Raw genomic sequence first — 16,632 nt, 5'->3', positions numbered from 1 at the left:
CACCTTCCTTGCCCAGAAAGACCCAGAACACCTCACTGTGGGAAGATGTTTTCTACTGAGAAAGCCCAACTGAGCTCATTTCACTTCTTTTTTTCTTTCTCTTTTTATTTATAATGTAGATATTTTTACTTTATATAATTTTATTCTTATTTTTATTGCTTTTGACTATTTAAAAAAACTTATTGTAGTAGCTTCTTCAACCCAGATTTGCATTATTTCCAATTACAAAAAAGATGTACTCTTCATTGAAAAATACTTGCATATACAGAAATGCATCAAAGTAAAATGTAAAAATTCCATTTCCCCCCACTCCTCAATTTTCATGCTCCTTCCCAAAGGGGGACTGTTGTCAACAATTTGGTACGTACCCTGCATTTCCCTGTGCTCATATAAATACATACAGATCTTCCTTATGTCCCCGTAAACCCATCATAAGTTGAAAATATCATAAGTCAAGAATGCGTTTAATCCACCTAGCCTACTGAACACCGTAGCTTAGCCTAGCCTACCTTAAATGTACTCAGAACACTTCCATTAGCCTCTAGTTGGGCAAAATCACCTAACGCAAAGCCTATTTTATAAGGTGTTGAAGAGCTTATGTTATCTGTTGAATACTGTACTGAAAGTGAAAAGCAGAATGGTTGTCTGGGTGTAGAGTGGTTGTATGTGTCTTGGTTATTTACCCGCCGGCTGGCGTAGCTGACTGGGAGTTGTGGCTCACTACCACTGCCCAGCATCACGAGAGAGGATCAGACCCCATATCACCACTCTGAGAAAAGATGAAAATTCAAAATTCAAATTATGTTTTCTACTGAATGCATATCGCTTTCACACCGTCAAAAAGTTGAAAAATCCTAAACCCAAGCGTCGCAAGTCGGGGACAGTCTGTATATTTGAAATGTACACATACTGTTTTGCAACTTGCTTTATTCATTTAAAATTAGTAGGTATAAATGCAGCCATATTTTTTTAAAAGGCTTCATCTTAAGTGCTCTATGGACATATCATAATTTATTTGAACAACCTCCGATTGATGGACGTTTAGGTTTTTCAGATGTTTTTGCTGTTACAACCACCGTTGCAAGGAGCACTTTTGTACACGCACATGCGTGCACACACACATGCATGCTTGTGGAAGTATGTCTGAAAGATAAATGTCTACAGGTGGAATTTCAGTGTGGAATAAATTGTGGTGGAAACTGACAAATTGTTATTCAAAAGGTGGTAACAATTTATACTCTCAAAATATATGAGATAATCTGTTTACCCAGACCCTCACCAACACTGGACATTAATACTTTAAAATGTCTTGCCATTTTGATAAAGAATACCTCGGCTTATTTTTGCATTTCTTTTACTGTGAAGCTGAGTCTATTTGTATATTTAATGGTGGATATTTCTATTTCTATTGTAAACTGGCAGTTCGTATATATTAATCCTTTTTATTGGGATGTCTATTATTTTCTTATTTATAGAAGTTCAATATAAATTAACAATAGTAGCTACTACTTATGGGCCGTTGTTCTGTGTGCTGTATGAATATTCACTCATTTAATCCTCCACAGCCCCTGTGATGATCTCATTGTACAAAGGAGGAGTCTGAGGCACAGGGCTGTTAAGTAAGTTGCCGGCTAGTAAGTGGCAGAGCTGGGAGAGACCCACGATTACTGGCTGGAGAACTCGTGTTCTTAACCACGTGTCATCCTGCCTGTTTTCTGGCACAAAGGTGGCAAATCTATTTTTCTCAGTTTCTGTTTTTCTTCTAATACTGTTTATATTGTCTTTTGCCACACAGAAATGCAATAAATCTGTCTATCCTTTCCTCTTTGGCTGCTGGGTTTCATATTTTGCTTAGATTTTCCTTACTCAAGATTGGAGAGTTTTCTATATTTTCATCTCGTGTTTTTCTTTTGTAACTTTTCAGTTAATCTTTAATCCAGACTCTTTCCATCTAGAAATATGGCATATAAATGTATCTCTCTATTTACCCTTTTTCTTTTTGGTCAACTTCTATAGTTTTTGCCATATTTCTTGCTTTCCTTTTTAAATTTCCCTTATTGCAAGTTAGCTTTTCAAGGTCATTCATTTAACCCTTTTAGCTTATAAATGTGTTTCCTATAAACTTTGCTTTTAGTTTTATTTTTCAACATACCATGTCAGTTCTTTCTTAGAATAAATTGGAGAAATAAAAAAATCTATTTCTCATCAGTTTACCTTTTAGAGTTCTTTATTTTTGCTTTCTTTTCAACTGAATCCTGTATAGGTTGTTTTATTCTGTCTACTTCCTTCTCCTTTGGCCTCAATTTTTATTGATTTTAACCTCTTTTCCTTATTTTATTTGTTGTCTTTCTGGTTCCTAATTTTTATATTTTAATTGTTCTGTCTGGCTTTTTCCTTAATTTTTATTTTTCCTTAAATTTCCTTAATTTCCTTAACACTTTTTCCTTAATTTTTTTTTCTACCTTAGTTTTGCCTTGTTTTATTATGAAAGTCATAGTTTCTGTTATAACCTTCTAATCTCTCTCTTTTTAACTTCTTATTCTGCTTTTTTATATACCTAATTTCTCTTACTTTATTGTAAAATTTCTCTCCTTTTCTTTTTCTCTGTGACTTTCAAATTTTATTTAATGGGCAGGTGGCAAGGGGGAGACATCCTGGTAGGGAGAGGGTAGGTGAAACTCAGAGACTTCTCTCCAGATATGGTTGTGAAGATAAAAGAGCTTTATGTTCATGAAAACCTATGAACAGGGGCACCCTTGTAGCACCTTACAAAATTATGTTCACTTCATCATCGTCAACATTTTTGCCTCTATTGGAGATGATTCAAATTTATCTTTTGACTCCGCAGTAATTATTTACATCTGTACATGGAATTTTTTTTCTAATTTGTGCTATTTTGTTTTTAATGCATTTAATTATTATAAAAACTCCCAGGATTACTTCCTCATCCCCGGAAGTGTTTCTGATCTAGAACTTTCTTTCTGGTCATTGGCAGTCAAGCCCACGTCTGTGGTTATATTAGTTTCCTGCAGCTGCCGTAATGAAGTACCACATACTGGGTGGCATTAAAACAATAGAAATTAATTTTCTCACAGTTCTGGAGGCTAGAAGTCCTAGATCAAGGTGTTGGCTGGGCCGTGCTCTCTCTGAAGGCTCCAGGGGAGAGTCCTTTGCCTCTTCTAGCTTCTGGTGTTTGCTGGCAACCCTTGGTGTTCCTTGGTTCACGCCAATCCCTGCCTCCATCTTCACATGGCTGTCTTCTCCCTGTGCGTCTTCACAGAGCCTTCCCTTTGTGCTTGTCTATCCCTTTCTTATAAGGACAGCAGTCTTATTGGATTAGGACCCACCCACCCTAATGATCTCATTTTGACCTGATTACATCTGCAAACACCCTTTTCCAAAAAAAGAGATCACATTCCCAGGTACTGGGGGTTAGGACTTCAACATATCTTTTGGGGGTACACGATTCAACCTATAACAAAGTGGAAGTAGAAAGATGGGTATTTGTGCAGGGTCAGCTGTACACATACACGCAGAGGAAATAGGTGGCTCCCGCATGCCTGACTTCTGGGACACAAGAAGGGGTTCCAGGGCTTCTCACCCCGCACTTCCCCTACCTGCTTGATGACGCAAAGTTGAGGGGAGACAATCCCAGACTCTGCCTTCATTCTCACTCCATCCTCCTCTGCCATATCCAATCTGTCACCAAACTAGTCATTTACCTAGCAGTTCATCCTTTCTCTCCTGTGCCTGTTACAACTGCCTGAATCCAGCTCGCTAACGCCCCCTCCTCTCTTGCTGGACTGTTGTCAGATCCTAACTGCTCACCTCTGACCCCTTTAGGTCAGCCTCCGTCTGGCCACCACAATGGAATTGTTTCTGTCTCTTACTTAAAACCCAAATAGCTCTGTTTGCCTCTAAGATAACGTCGGAACTCCTTGGCATGGCCTGGCCTTTGTCTTTCATATGCTTAATCTTCCATCAGTCCCCTCCTCATCCCTTCTACTCTGGCAGTACAAATCTAAATCCCGGTGCCTTTGCACATGCTCTCTCGGCATGGAGCCCCTTTCTCTAGCTCGTCTGTCTGAAGACTTCTATTCATCCTTCAAAACCAAGTTCAACATCAACCTTCCCTCATGGTGCTGCACACCACCCCCAACCCAAGTTGCTCTTTCTCTGATTTATTTGATTATAGTAGATTATGTGGCCTCTGAAGGCAGGGCCTTTATCTAATTCATCTCTCTATCTCCAGGACCTAACACTCAATAAATGTTTGTGTAGTCAAATGCAATGGATAAAGCAAATGTGATACATACATATATATATATATATGTATGTACATATATGTGTGTATATATATGTATGTACATGTATGTGTGTATATATATGTATGTACATACATGTAAATACACACACACACAACGGAATATTATTCAACCTTTAAAAAGAAGGAAATCCCATCATTTGTGACAACACTGTGAAACTGGAGGACATTATGCTAAGTGAAATAAATCAGACAGTAAAAGACAGATACTGCATGGTATCACTTACATGTGGAATCCGAAAAAAAAAAGGTGGAACTCATAAAAACAGAGTAGATAAGTGGTTTCCAGAGGCTGGAAGGTGGAGGAAATAGGGAGAAGTTGGTAAAAGGGTACAAATTTTCATTTATAAGACAGATAGGCTCTGAGGATCTAAGGTGTAACATGGTGACTATAACTGTTAACTCTGTATTGTATAATTGAAATTTGCTAAGAGAGTAGAACTTCAAAGTTCTCATCAAAAAAAAAAAGAATATGCGGTGATAGACATATTAATTAACTTGATGGAGAATCTTTTCACAATGTGTATGCATATCAAATCATTACACTGTACCATTTAAGTATCTTACAATTTTATTTGTCAATTATACCTCGATAAAAAAATAATAAAAATAAATGCTGGTGCGTTAAAGCAGATATCCCTGGAAGAAGTAGCGCAGAAACTATGTGTTCATGCCTTATGTCTGTGGTTCCTCACTGACAGCTGAGCCTGTCTGGATGGGGTGAGTGTAGAAAGACTCTGAGGGCATCTGAGCCTAAGGGTGTGGAGACAGAAGGCGGTGGGGTAGGAAATTATCTCTAATTCTTCCTGGAAGCGGGAATAATACGGGGGGCTTGTCTCTGTCAGATGAACTTTGCTGTAATTTCCCAGAATGTTGACTCAAAGCTGGTCACTGTGTTCCTGTCTGGGATTTGGAGGGTAAGGTAAGGACTTGGAAGGGATTCAGGGGGCACTTAGTTAAATTGGGTTGAGATGTGTCCATTCTCCATCCTCCATCTTGGCAGTGATGCCACTGGAAAGCAGCTCCACTGTGATCCAATAGCCCGCAAAGAACAGAGATCAATTATACCTTTTCTTTTCCACTTTAATTACTTTTCTGTAAACTATGTCTTTTAGAAATGAACTATCAATCTTGTCCACACTGGAAGAAAGACTGCAGCAACAACTTTGTTTCTGTATTCTGGGGCTTGCTGTCCAAAAGGGTAAGTACCACAAGTGAAATTCTAGAATCTTGGAGACCAAAGAGCTTAAGAGGTCATCCAGTAAGTGGTTGGTTTTAACTCACTTTGGGTCACAGATCCTTTTAGAAACAGAAGTTTAGGATTCTTTCCTCAGAAAAATGGTCATAAGCACATGCCAGAATATTTTCATGTGTAATTTGTGGGCATTCATGGAAGGTCGCTGGGCTCTATTTGAAGACTTCTTGCTCTTACCCATTTTTTGGCTTTGGCTGCCTGGCATCTCTGGGTTTTTTAAATCCTCTGATCCAGGTATTGGCCAATCTTAGGTTCCTGAGACAGTCTTAATAATCTACATTTGCAGACCATTTACTGTGTGCCAGGCACAGTCCTCAGGTCTTTACATGGATTAAAATCTTTCGTCCTCACCGGAACCCTATGAAGTAGGCACCATGAATATCACATCCATTTTATAGGTGACAAAATGGAGGTGCAGGTAAATAAGCATTTTACTAAACGTACACAGTAAGTGGCAGATCTGGGTGTTTATCCAAATTGTCTGACTCCAGATCCAGAATCCAGGCTGGGAAATACCATCCTCCCCGCTATCTATTTCTGACCTCACTCTAAGCTGCCTTTGTGCATATTTATTTTTCTTGTAAGTTGCTTATTTGTAAGTGGACTAGGGCAAAAAAAGGGAAAGAAAGGAAGAAAGAAAAGAAATGAATGGAAAACACGGGAGAAAATGAAACTACACTACTTAGAATTCTCCAAAATTAAACTCAGACATCGGAGGAGCTGGGCAAAGTGAGAACTCACATATGTTAAGTGCATATTCATGACAAGTCCTGGGCCAGTTGTGTCACCTGTGTCATTTCGTTTAGTCATCACAACAGGTGGCACAAGAAGGTACAAATGTCCATGTTCCAGGTGAGGAAACTTAAGAGGTTAAGTGACTCATTCAAATGGGCTAGTGAGTAGCAGAGCTGAGAGCCTCACCTACCTTAAGGAGATTCAGGTAAACCCTGGTATGGTTTACCTGAATGCATTCCTTTAACAAATATTTGTAGAGTACCTACTATGTGCTGTGAAAATCAGAGGCACTGCAGAGTTTTTGGTTGTCGTTGTTTGTTTGCTTTTTCTGAGAATAGTTTCTATTTATGTTATCACTCTATGATCCGTTTGGTGGCAGTGCTGTTGCTGAAAACGTTGAAAGCCAAGTCACATTTTGTATGTGTCAAGCACCTACTTGTGTTCCTCACACTGCCCTTGGGGCCAGGAGTACAGGAAAATGAAGGAAGGCGCTCTACCATTGTGAGCTCCCCTGGGACTGCACCTTTATCTTGGCCAAGTTCTCATAGATAGATGGATATAAATGGGCTTCTTTCATCCGACTTGATCTTTTCTTTTGCTGACACCAGAGGCAGTGCTGCTTGGTGGTTTGGATTCCCCCCTGCCCCCTCCACCCCCCCCCCCACCCCGTCTCATTTCCTTGCTTCCAAGTGACATGACCTTGGGGCAAACTGACCCAAGATGTACTCTGCGGGGGCTGCTGAGACTTACATAGGGCAGGGTTAGTGCTTGACACCCATTCTGTTGGATTAGCGCTTGTGATTGATGGTAATCGGGCCTCTGTCCTCTACTCATCACCCCCAGGAGAAAGATAGACACCGCACAGGATTTTCACAATTCCCTTTCAAATCGTTCAGTAGTGTTTTATCTCCCGCGGAGTAAAGGCCAGATTCCTTGGCAAAGCATTCATGGCCCTCTGTGAACTAACTCATCTACCCAGCCTCAGCATCCACTGGAGTTTTCCCCCAAGGATCACTCCTCTCGCAAGCTCCTGGGCCTTTTGCTTTGCGTCTGCCTCACCCTCTACCAGGCAGAATCCGATTCATCCTTCAGGACTTGGCTTCTGTTGTCCTGGGTTCTTCCATACTCTCCATCGCAGAGTATTTGGACTTCTTGCCTCCTCTTTCGCTCCGTCCCTCTTCTCCGTCCGTGGACCTTCCCTGGGCGCCCGCTCTGTGCCGTGCCCTAGCTGCGAGGCTCCAGCGCTGCAGTGGCCAGTGGGATAGCCACTGCTCATGGCTCTCACGGAACTCTCGGTACCGGCGGCTGACCCCGCGTTAAGCTCAACCTCACAATGCGGTGTAGTTGTATAATGTGTGAAGGAGACCTGAGCTAGTCCCAGGGATCTGGATGGGCCTCCTGGAGGAAACGAGTGTATTGCTTAGTTTTGTTCATCTTGTTTTCCCTAGTGCCTAGGGAAGATTCCAGCGGAGTAAAACCCCTTGCTCAAAAATATCCACTCATTCATTCCCCATTTCCCTTTATGCCTTTGCAGGCTTCAGTGTCGCCATCTCTCCACAGTTTCTTTTTTCTTGGCATTTTCTTTTTTCTTCCTTCATTTCTTTTACTCCTTAAGTGTCTACTCTGCTCCCACTAAATGACAAGTGCAGTGTCTGCAGTGCGTGGCCCCCAGAAAGTGCTCTTATCTTCCTCCTTCAGGGATTATGTTGCTCTTACTCATCTGGACTTCCACCTTTTTTTTTTTTCTTTTTTGGCCGCACTGCGCGTAGGATCTTAATTCCCTGACCAGGGATCGAACCCACACCCGCTGCATTGGAAGCACTGAGTCTTAACCCCTGGACTGCCAGGGAGGTCCCTGGACTTCCACCTTCTGAACCACCAATTTAGCAGTGATGATGTTGAACTTCATTGTTCAGACACAGATTGGAGCAACTGCTTCCAGAACTCTCATGGGAAGCATAATCCCTCCAATGACTTGGGATGAAAATTACACAGCTCTGGCCTGACCAAGCTAGAGCCATACAGGCCGTTCCTCCTTCACCAGATGATGCTAAGAGCTGTTTGGGATGGAACTACTGGGGCGTGGCACTTAAGTTTGCATGCTGAGGCATGGTGTTTTTGTTTTTAAGTTTGCAGCAAATGCCTGTGGTGTGGTCCAGGTGGTGCTCAATGGATCCATCAGTAACGCCTTTGATGGAAAGAGGTACTTATTTCTTTGCATCCTATTTGTAAGGGTTAGCACAGTCTCCTATTGGCTACTTCATCTTTAGAAGAATATGCTTTTCATGTTGAAGGTCAGTGCTGAATCTGGGCTAAAAAAAGGTAAAATGTTTGTATTCTATGGAGAGCTTTGTCTTTCTAAGTCAACACTTTTGTCTGGTTTCTCCATTGTTTAAAATCCTCCAGAAGTCCTAATGGTCCTTGCACGTGTCCAGCTCCTCCGGGCTTTACGACGCCTGCTATAATCTTCTCAGCTCTCTCTCCCATGACACTCCATCCTGCCCATTTTCCACCCTTGTTCACACTGCTCCCCCATATGACCTGGCCCCTCCTTCCTTCTGACTGTCTAAAGTCTCACCATCCACGAAGATCTGCCTGACTCCTCTCTCCTCCCTGGACGGGGTGAATCCCAAGTCAGCAGTAAGTCTACTACTGGGAACAGCAGGAGCTCTGCTGGGCGTTTGACCTTCATTACCTCTTTGCAGACAGTGTCAACGGTTTATTGTAGTGGTTAAAAGCGGGGACTCCAGAGGTCATGACATCTTACCTATGTGACCTTAGCAGGGCCCCTGTAGTATGTATGTACCTGAGGAGGTGATGGTGATATGAAGATAAACTGGGATAATGTATGAAAAATGCTGAGCCCTGTGCCTGACAGAGAAAGTGCTGGATGGGTATCAGTTATTGTCCTCTCCTTTGTTTTTTATTTTTTATTAATTCTAAAAAATTACTTTATTTTTGGCTGCGTTGGGTCTTCGTTGCTGCGTGGGCTTTTTCTAGTTGCAGCAAGTGGGGGCTACTCTTCGTTGTGGTGCACAGGCTTCTCATTGCAGTGGCTTCTCTTGTTGCGGAGCATGGGCTCTAGGCACGCAGGCTTCAGTAGTTGTGGCACGCGGGCTCAGTAGCTGTGGCTCGTGGGCTCTAGAGCGCAGGCTCAGTAGTTGTGGCGCATGGGCTTAGTTGCTCCACGGCATGTGGGACCTTCCCGGACCAGGGCTCGAACATGTGTCCCCTGCATTGGCAGGCGGATTCTTAACAACTGTGCCACTAGGGAAATCCCATATTTTCAATTAGTTTTTATTAGAATATAGTTGCTTTACAATGTTGTGTTAGTTTCTGCTGTACAGCAAAGTGAATCAGTTATACATATAAATATACCCACTCTTTTTTAGATTTCCTTCCCATTTAGGTCACCACAGAGCACTGAGTAGAGTTCCCTGTGCTATACAGTAGGTTCTCATTAGTTATCTATTTTATACATAGTAGTGTATATATGTCAGTCCCAATCTCCCAGTTCGTCCCACCCCACCTTCCCCCCCTTGGTAACCATAAGTTTGTTCTCTACTTCTGTGACTCTATTTCTGCTTTGCAAATAAGTTTATCTGTACCATTTTTCTAGATTCCACATCCACTCTTTTAACCACTGACTCTGGTCACACTCATGCCTTCCTTCTCTAACCCCCTTCTGTACTTACAGTTTTTACCACGTTGATTACCTTTCCAGTCTCTCTTCTTCAGTCTTTCCCTGGATAAGTCTGATTGAGAGGAGGGAGCATATATTAATGTGCCCCAGGCACTCCAGGTGCCCCAAATTACTTTTCCTTCTCTCCTCTTTTAATGTTTAATTCCACCAAGGAGCATTTGTCCTTCTGTCTTCTTCTGACCCCAACCTTGTAGGCTTTTGGGTACAAGTGTTAACATTCCAGAATTCTGTAATCTGATACTAGGGATCCAAGTACTTGTAACAGGAGTGGTAGAGACTAATGGGGAGAGTTTAAGGCTGGGGTTAGAGCAGGACATCGGGGTCTTCCAACGATGTGCTTCTCAAACTCAGAGAGTGAGTAGATCACCTGGAGATTGTTTGGCTACAGGTTCTGATTCAGCAGGTGGTGGTGGGCAGAGATTCTGCAGGTCTAATGAGCTCATTACATTGGTCTAAGGCCCACTCTTGGAATAGCAAGTACTTAAAGAATCAACATCAATGTACAGATTAAGAATCTTCTTTTGAGAATCTTACTCATTTAGGGTCACACTGAATGAATAAAGATGCCTGATTCTAATGCAAATCATGGTTCATATCCAAAGGGTAAGTTCTAACCAATGGCACCCCGCCTGCTGGCTTTTCACAGGGGCTGTGGATGCCTGAAAAATTTAGTCTGGGGTTAACAATGTTCTTTGTCTCTTCCATCTTAGCACTTTTGGACGCGTGGAAGTCCATAACTTGAATCCAATGAAGGTTCATACGCTACAGGCTTGGGTGATCCATGACCTTGGAAAATTTCCCAGGTATATGTTATTACCTTGTACCCATATATTCTCAGGGTTATTTCAGGAAATCAGTCCATGAAAGAATCCACAGTCACAGGAATGCATTGAGAAAGGACTGGCTCAGGAAATGAATGGGGCCTTACTCTACATTTACCCCATTCCAACAGTCTCTTAATTTTATTTCCATGGTAGGTATCTACCTAGTTCACACCTTTGGCTCCCCTGCTGACCTGTGAGCTCTTAGAAGCTACCTCTGCTTCACCTCTTTACCCCAGGACCTTGACCAGGACCTGCTATCTGGAAGAAACCAAGAGACTCAGGAAGTGTTTGTGAGCTCTTGTTATTTTAACACTTTCTTCTTTTTTTTCCCAGTGACTCATGCTCGGGTTCCTCCATAAATGATCTGAGTTTGATTATAAAGCAAAGGAATATCAAATTTACTTGCCAGGATAACTACAGGTAATTGATGTCTTCTTGAAGAAGAAATGGCTGTCTTGCCATCCACAGGCATCTTCCCTTGGGCCTTGATGGTGATCTGGGTGGTGACCTATGGTGAACTCTGCTCATCCCCCAGCTCAGCCCAGAAGGTGTTTCCAGCCAGTGGCCTTCTGCTGTCCACCTTCCCTCCTCTTCCTCTTCCTTCCACACCTGACTCAAGCAGTTATTTTCCTGTAAAGCTGACCCAGACTTTGAGGGCATCTTTCCTGGTTTCCCACATGAGAGGCCTGACCCAGAACTCCTAGCTTTCAGAGGAGTAGAAGCACATTTTGCCATATGCAAAGGATTTATAAAATCCTTGTGACTTGGCATAATTTTGCAGGTGAGGTTTCTTTAGTTGGGTCTCAGTGTAGATGCCTAACAGTTGGTGAGTTGCCAAATGGCAGTTTACCAAGCTTTATCATTTTCTAATGAAAAAATGTAAAATCTTAAAAAAAATACTTACCAGTAATACATGTTTATTGGAGAAAAGTTTAAATTACAGATAGGTATATATTTTTAAAGTCACCTGCAACTCTGTTATCAAAACTGGGACCCCTCTCCGCTCACTATTTTTAAGAAGTTGTGGCCAATACTTAATAGAGACAGGGATCTTTGCTAAAAGCATCTTTGGAAATTTTCCCATATGTGATAGTTTGGAACAAGACAGATGCAGAGAGAAAACTTTTCTCAAAGAATGTAGAAGCTGAAACGCTAGGATACTTTTCCCATCACTTCCCTATCACCTCCCTTTCCCACCAACCATGTCAGAAAAACGGAAGGACAGATTCAAAGAACATTCACTGAGGCCTTTGTCTCTCAAATGACCTGAATTCCCCATCAGTCAGCTGGCTTCTCTCTGGAAACTGCCAGAAAATAACAGAAGCCTTCTACAGCAGTTAGATGGGAAAACAAACAGAACAAAGGAACAACTATAAAAGAAACATGGCAGACATCTGACCAGGTTAAGTTACTCAAAGATACTTTGCATTGAGAAAATGGAACGCTAAAACCTAGGACAAGATTGGGGAATGTAGATAAGTCATCCCCAACACTCTTTTATCTCTTTTCTTACATTAAGCATTCCCCATTTTTTAATGAATGGCCCAAACTGCAGGCTCTGGGTAAGCTCATTCATTCTCCACCTGGGAAGAATAATTAAGCATACCTTCCCACCTGGACTTGTATAGTGGCCCACCTAGGAAGAAGTGATTTGTAAGCCAGCACCTGTCACTCAGAGCACCAGCTCATGTGACCTTAAACTTGGGGATCATATTTGAAATCACTGTTGTTTTTCTCCAACCATGAGGTCATGATATACTCGGCATGCCTCCTTGAATTACCAGGACCCCTTGTTGTGTCTAAGAGTTCTGTGGCTTTGCAAGCTGCTAGTCTCTAGGGGAGCCCAAAGTGAATGTAATGGATATAGATGTAGACCGTAGTTTAAATCACTCCATCCCAAACATGCTTTCCAATTTAGCCAAATTTGTCCCGCTGTTTCAGTGCGATTTTTTTAATAAGCAAACAGAATTGTAATTACATTTACATGGATTAGACCTTCTACTGATTCTATTACCTTTTAATAAATCCCACTACTCAAGAGACAAACACGATTAACATATAGCTGTATATCCTTAAAGTCATGTTTTCCATACACACACTCAGTTTTATAAAATATACACAGATTTTCTTTTTTTCTTTTTTTTATTTTTTAAATTTTTGTCTGCATTGGGTCTTCATTGCTGTGCACGGGCTCCCTCCTTGCGTGGGCTTCTCACTGCAGTGGCTTCTCTTGTTGCAGAGCACGGGCTCTAGACATGCGGGCTTCAGTAGTTGTGGTTCATGGGCTCTAGAGCGCAGGCTCAGCAGTTGTGGCACACGGGCTTAGTTGCTCTGTGACATGTAGGATCTTCCTGGACCAGGGATCGAACCCGTGTCTCCTGCATTGGCGGGCGGATTCCCAACCATTGCACCACCAGGGATGTCCCAGAATTTATTAAGATATGTTTTAACCAGTGGAGTTAAAAGACTACTTTTTGGATTACTTTAAAAATAACAAATAGTCAGAATGCTTTTTCTGGCTAGTGTGTCCTAGTGGCATATTAAAAAACCCTAAAGGTGCATTTCTCCTTTTATGTTATTTCAAGATACTCTGTCTCTATCCTCAATGTGTTACCCAACATATCACAAGTGTGTCCATTTTATTGGAACATTGGATGTGGATATTTATATATTATTGGAGAGAGATTATCTTAACAGCACAATTGCTGCTCCTTTACCAAAATTGAATTCCCAATAAATGAGAAACTAATTAAGAAATGTCTTCCTATTCTCTTCATTTACTGTAAAGCAAAGGTGGCTTCAAAAATCCTAAATAGTCCTCTAAAGATCCCTTCTCAGAAGCATTATTTCCTTAAGGAAGAAGATACTTTTCCCTCCTAGAATACATTTATGTGGGGAATCTCAGATCACTGTATTGGTGAGGATGGCTTGACTCTCTACTTAGAGCCACTATACCCAACTGGTCATAACAGTTGGCTAGAAACGAGCCTGAGATGGCCTATCCTAGAAATCCAGGGGTACTGGTAGCTGCTTCTAAGGCTCTCGCTCTCTTTCTTGACTCACATTTAACAAAATCAGATTCAGCTGCAATTTAAGGAACCACTTACCCTGCTATCCACCCCTCTCCTCCTTTGCTAACCACTCCCATTGGACCCTGTTGCTTTGTTATTTGATTTTTATGAAAGTGAGAGTCATTCACCTGCTAATACTTATCTAGGATTCTTTCTGTGCCAAGGATTGTGGTCCTTTTGCTGATGGCCGCCAGCCATCTCCCAGAGAGTCTATGACCTCTTGCTGCCTGACGCTTAGACCCAACACTTCCTCAGGAAGTTTTTGAAGAGAAAGCAAATCCTCAACAGAAAATATGGAGCTCCCTCCTCTTAGGTTGCTGCTTCTGCTGCTTCCTGACTATCAGCTGACATTCATAGCACGTATCTGTGACTTGTGTGAGCCAGACATTTTCATCTCCACATATTATCATCAAGCATCAGTTATTTATTTCTATGGCTTTACAAGTGAAATGAAGCTAAATTGGGCTGTACTTTCAGTCATTCACTCTTGGACTTGACCTTTCTCCTTGTTGTCACTGCAGGAAAGAAACTTGTGTGGATGCTAAGTGGTCCATGCATAGTTTTGTTGTTAACAAAGGGGCTTCTTTCATTGGTGAGTTGACCATAGGTGTATTGTACTGCCTCTTGATCTCCTTTTTTCCTTTCTCGTCCTAGCTCTGTCAAGTTTCTTCAGTGTGTGAAAAAGCCTGAGGATTCATCTTGCAGATGAGCCAGTCTGCGTGGCTGAGGCCGTGCAGTATATACATCAACATGCACGACTCAGGAGACACGCTGGTGGAAAGCTGAGGATGCGGGGGAATTCTCTGTCATAATATCAACACCGGAGATGGGAGCCTTTTCCTCTAAAGTCTTAAAATAACTTATGTTATTGGCATAGTTTTTATTTCGATCTCCTAATAGTCAAGAAAAATTAATTATTGTGTAAAATTAGAGTGGAAATTTTATATTATTTCATTTTAATTTTCATATGATGCTTTATGTTATTAATATGTTGGTAACATCCTTTCCGTTGAAGAATGACCACTCCAAGCCTCTTATTGGCAGGTCAAGAAAAGTAAATGCCCAGACTTTTCAGAAAAGGTTACATTTCCAAATGAATGACCTTGTCTCAGGATATATTTTTGTACCCTTCCTACAGATAAACTATAAATGCCATGGTTATGGGTCATGTTGGGAAAAATATTCTGTAGGATATAAGCTACCCACGTGCTTGGTGCTTTACCTCTAATCCTTCCAATAACCCTATGAGGTTGATAGTATTATCCCCCATTTGTCAAATGAGAAAAAGGAAGCTCAGAGAGTTTATATACTTTTCCCAAAATCATACATTTAGTTCAAGGTGGAGAATGAATTTGAACTCAGCTTTATTCAGCTCCAAAATTCATGTGCTCTCTCTTTCTAGACTGATAAAACCAGACGGACAGCACTTATGTTCCCTTCCAATAAATGCATGTTGAATTAAATTAAACACAGTAGAATCTGAAATGTGATTTTCTGGATGGCTTCAAAACAGATCCTTTTTTTCCTCTTCCTCTTCCTTCTCCTCCTCATTCTCAGTGTCTTATTTATGTAGGGGGCAGTTAAAATATATATATTTGTTCTTGATGTGACAATTTATTTCTCACTTGAATTTTACTTGATTAGTCTTGCTTGGGGATTATCACTTTTACTACTCTTTCAAAGAACCAACATTTAACTTTGTTGATTTTCTCTTTCTACTTATTTGGATTTTCCTTTTCTCTTTATTATTAGAGATATAGATATTCCTTCTAATCTCTTTGGGTTTCTTTATTCAGCTTCTTAAGATGGAAGTTTAGATCATTGATTTTTCAGTACATTTTCTTTTCTTATATGTGCATTTTAGCACTATAAATTTTTCTCTGAGTGCTGCTTTAGCTGCAGCTCTTAAAATTTTTGGATATGCCTCTTTTCATTATCATTTAGTTAAAAATATTTTCTGATTTAACTGTTATTTCAAAATGTGTTGCTTAATTTTTAAACATCTGGAGATTTTCTAGTTTTTGGTTAAAACATAGATGCATTGAGTGAAGAATTAATAAGCTAATTTGAGAATCCTTCAGGGAACCCACTAGGTTTGTTGAAAACAGCATAAATTTTGGAGTCAGACATTTCTGGGTTCATATTTTGGCATCAGTCTGTGATCTAGAATGAAGTACCTAACCTCTCTGAACTTCAGCTTCTTTGTCACTTAAGTAAGGATTATAAACTTACCCTCATCAAAATGAGGTAAGAACCAAAAAAGATGACAAAAATTGACAGTCTAGCATAGTGTCTCATATGTAAGAAATCACTCAACCAAGGTTGGCTCCTTTCTGCCTGCCCCTGGTTGACAATCCTGTTTCCTTCAGCAGCCCTTACAGCTACAGCTTGTTCTCCACTTAGGCACATCCTTGTGGGATGTAGTCTTGGCTGGACATGTGAATGGATACTAGGGACCATTTCTGATTAAGGTTCAGGCTTGCCTCCTGCCTACCTGTAGAATGTCTTCAGAAATAGCTCCCTGCTAATCCACTGCGTAAGCGGGCTGTTTTCTTCTCAAGACTCTGCCTTATTGTTGGGGTTGTTTGCTGAGTTCTGGATCCTTTAACGTACCTTCCTGTTCACCAGGATACCCCATGAAGTGGCTCCCTGTGTTAGGAAAATTTTGTTCTTTATGTCCCCTTTCAAAGATGAAATGGATTTAGTAAAAATCGGTTTGT

General features: G+C 41.2%; 1 protein-coding gene across 1 annotated transcript in view; it reads left to right on the top strand.

Moving 5' to 3' along the window:
* The window catches only part of CD38 (CD38 molecule), a 35,748-nt gene extending 21,127 nt beyond the window's left edge, over nucleotides 1-14,621 (top strand). Inside the window, exons 4-8 of the mRNA XM_068542272.1 lie at nucleotides 5,440-5,525; nucleotides 8,444-8,517; nucleotides 10,728-10,820; nucleotides 11,175-11,261; nucleotides 14,567-14,621. Coding sequence (XP_068398373.1) covers nucleotides 5,440-5,525; nucleotides 8,444-8,517; nucleotides 10,728-10,820; nucleotides 11,175-11,261; nucleotides 14,567-14,621 — 395 coding nt within the window. The remainder of the gene's footprint in view (nucleotides 1-5,439; nucleotides 5,526-8,443; nucleotides 8,518-10,727; nucleotides 10,821-11,174; nucleotides 11,262-14,566) is intronic.
* The last annotated feature ends 2,011 nt before the right edge of the window (nucleotides 14,622-16,632 follow it).

The sequence above is a fragment of the Eschrichtius robustus genome, chromosome 4, assembly GCF_028021215.1.
Source record: "Eschrichtius robustus isolate mEscRob2 chromosome 4, mEscRob2.pri, whole genome shotgun sequence".
Classification (NCBI taxonomy): Eukaryota; Metazoa; Chordata; class Mammalia; order Artiodactyla; family Eschrichtiidae; genus Eschrichtius; species Eschrichtius robustus.
The sequence above is the reverse complement of the archived record's forward strand: the minus strand, read 5'-3'. Positions and strand labels throughout refer to the sequence as shown.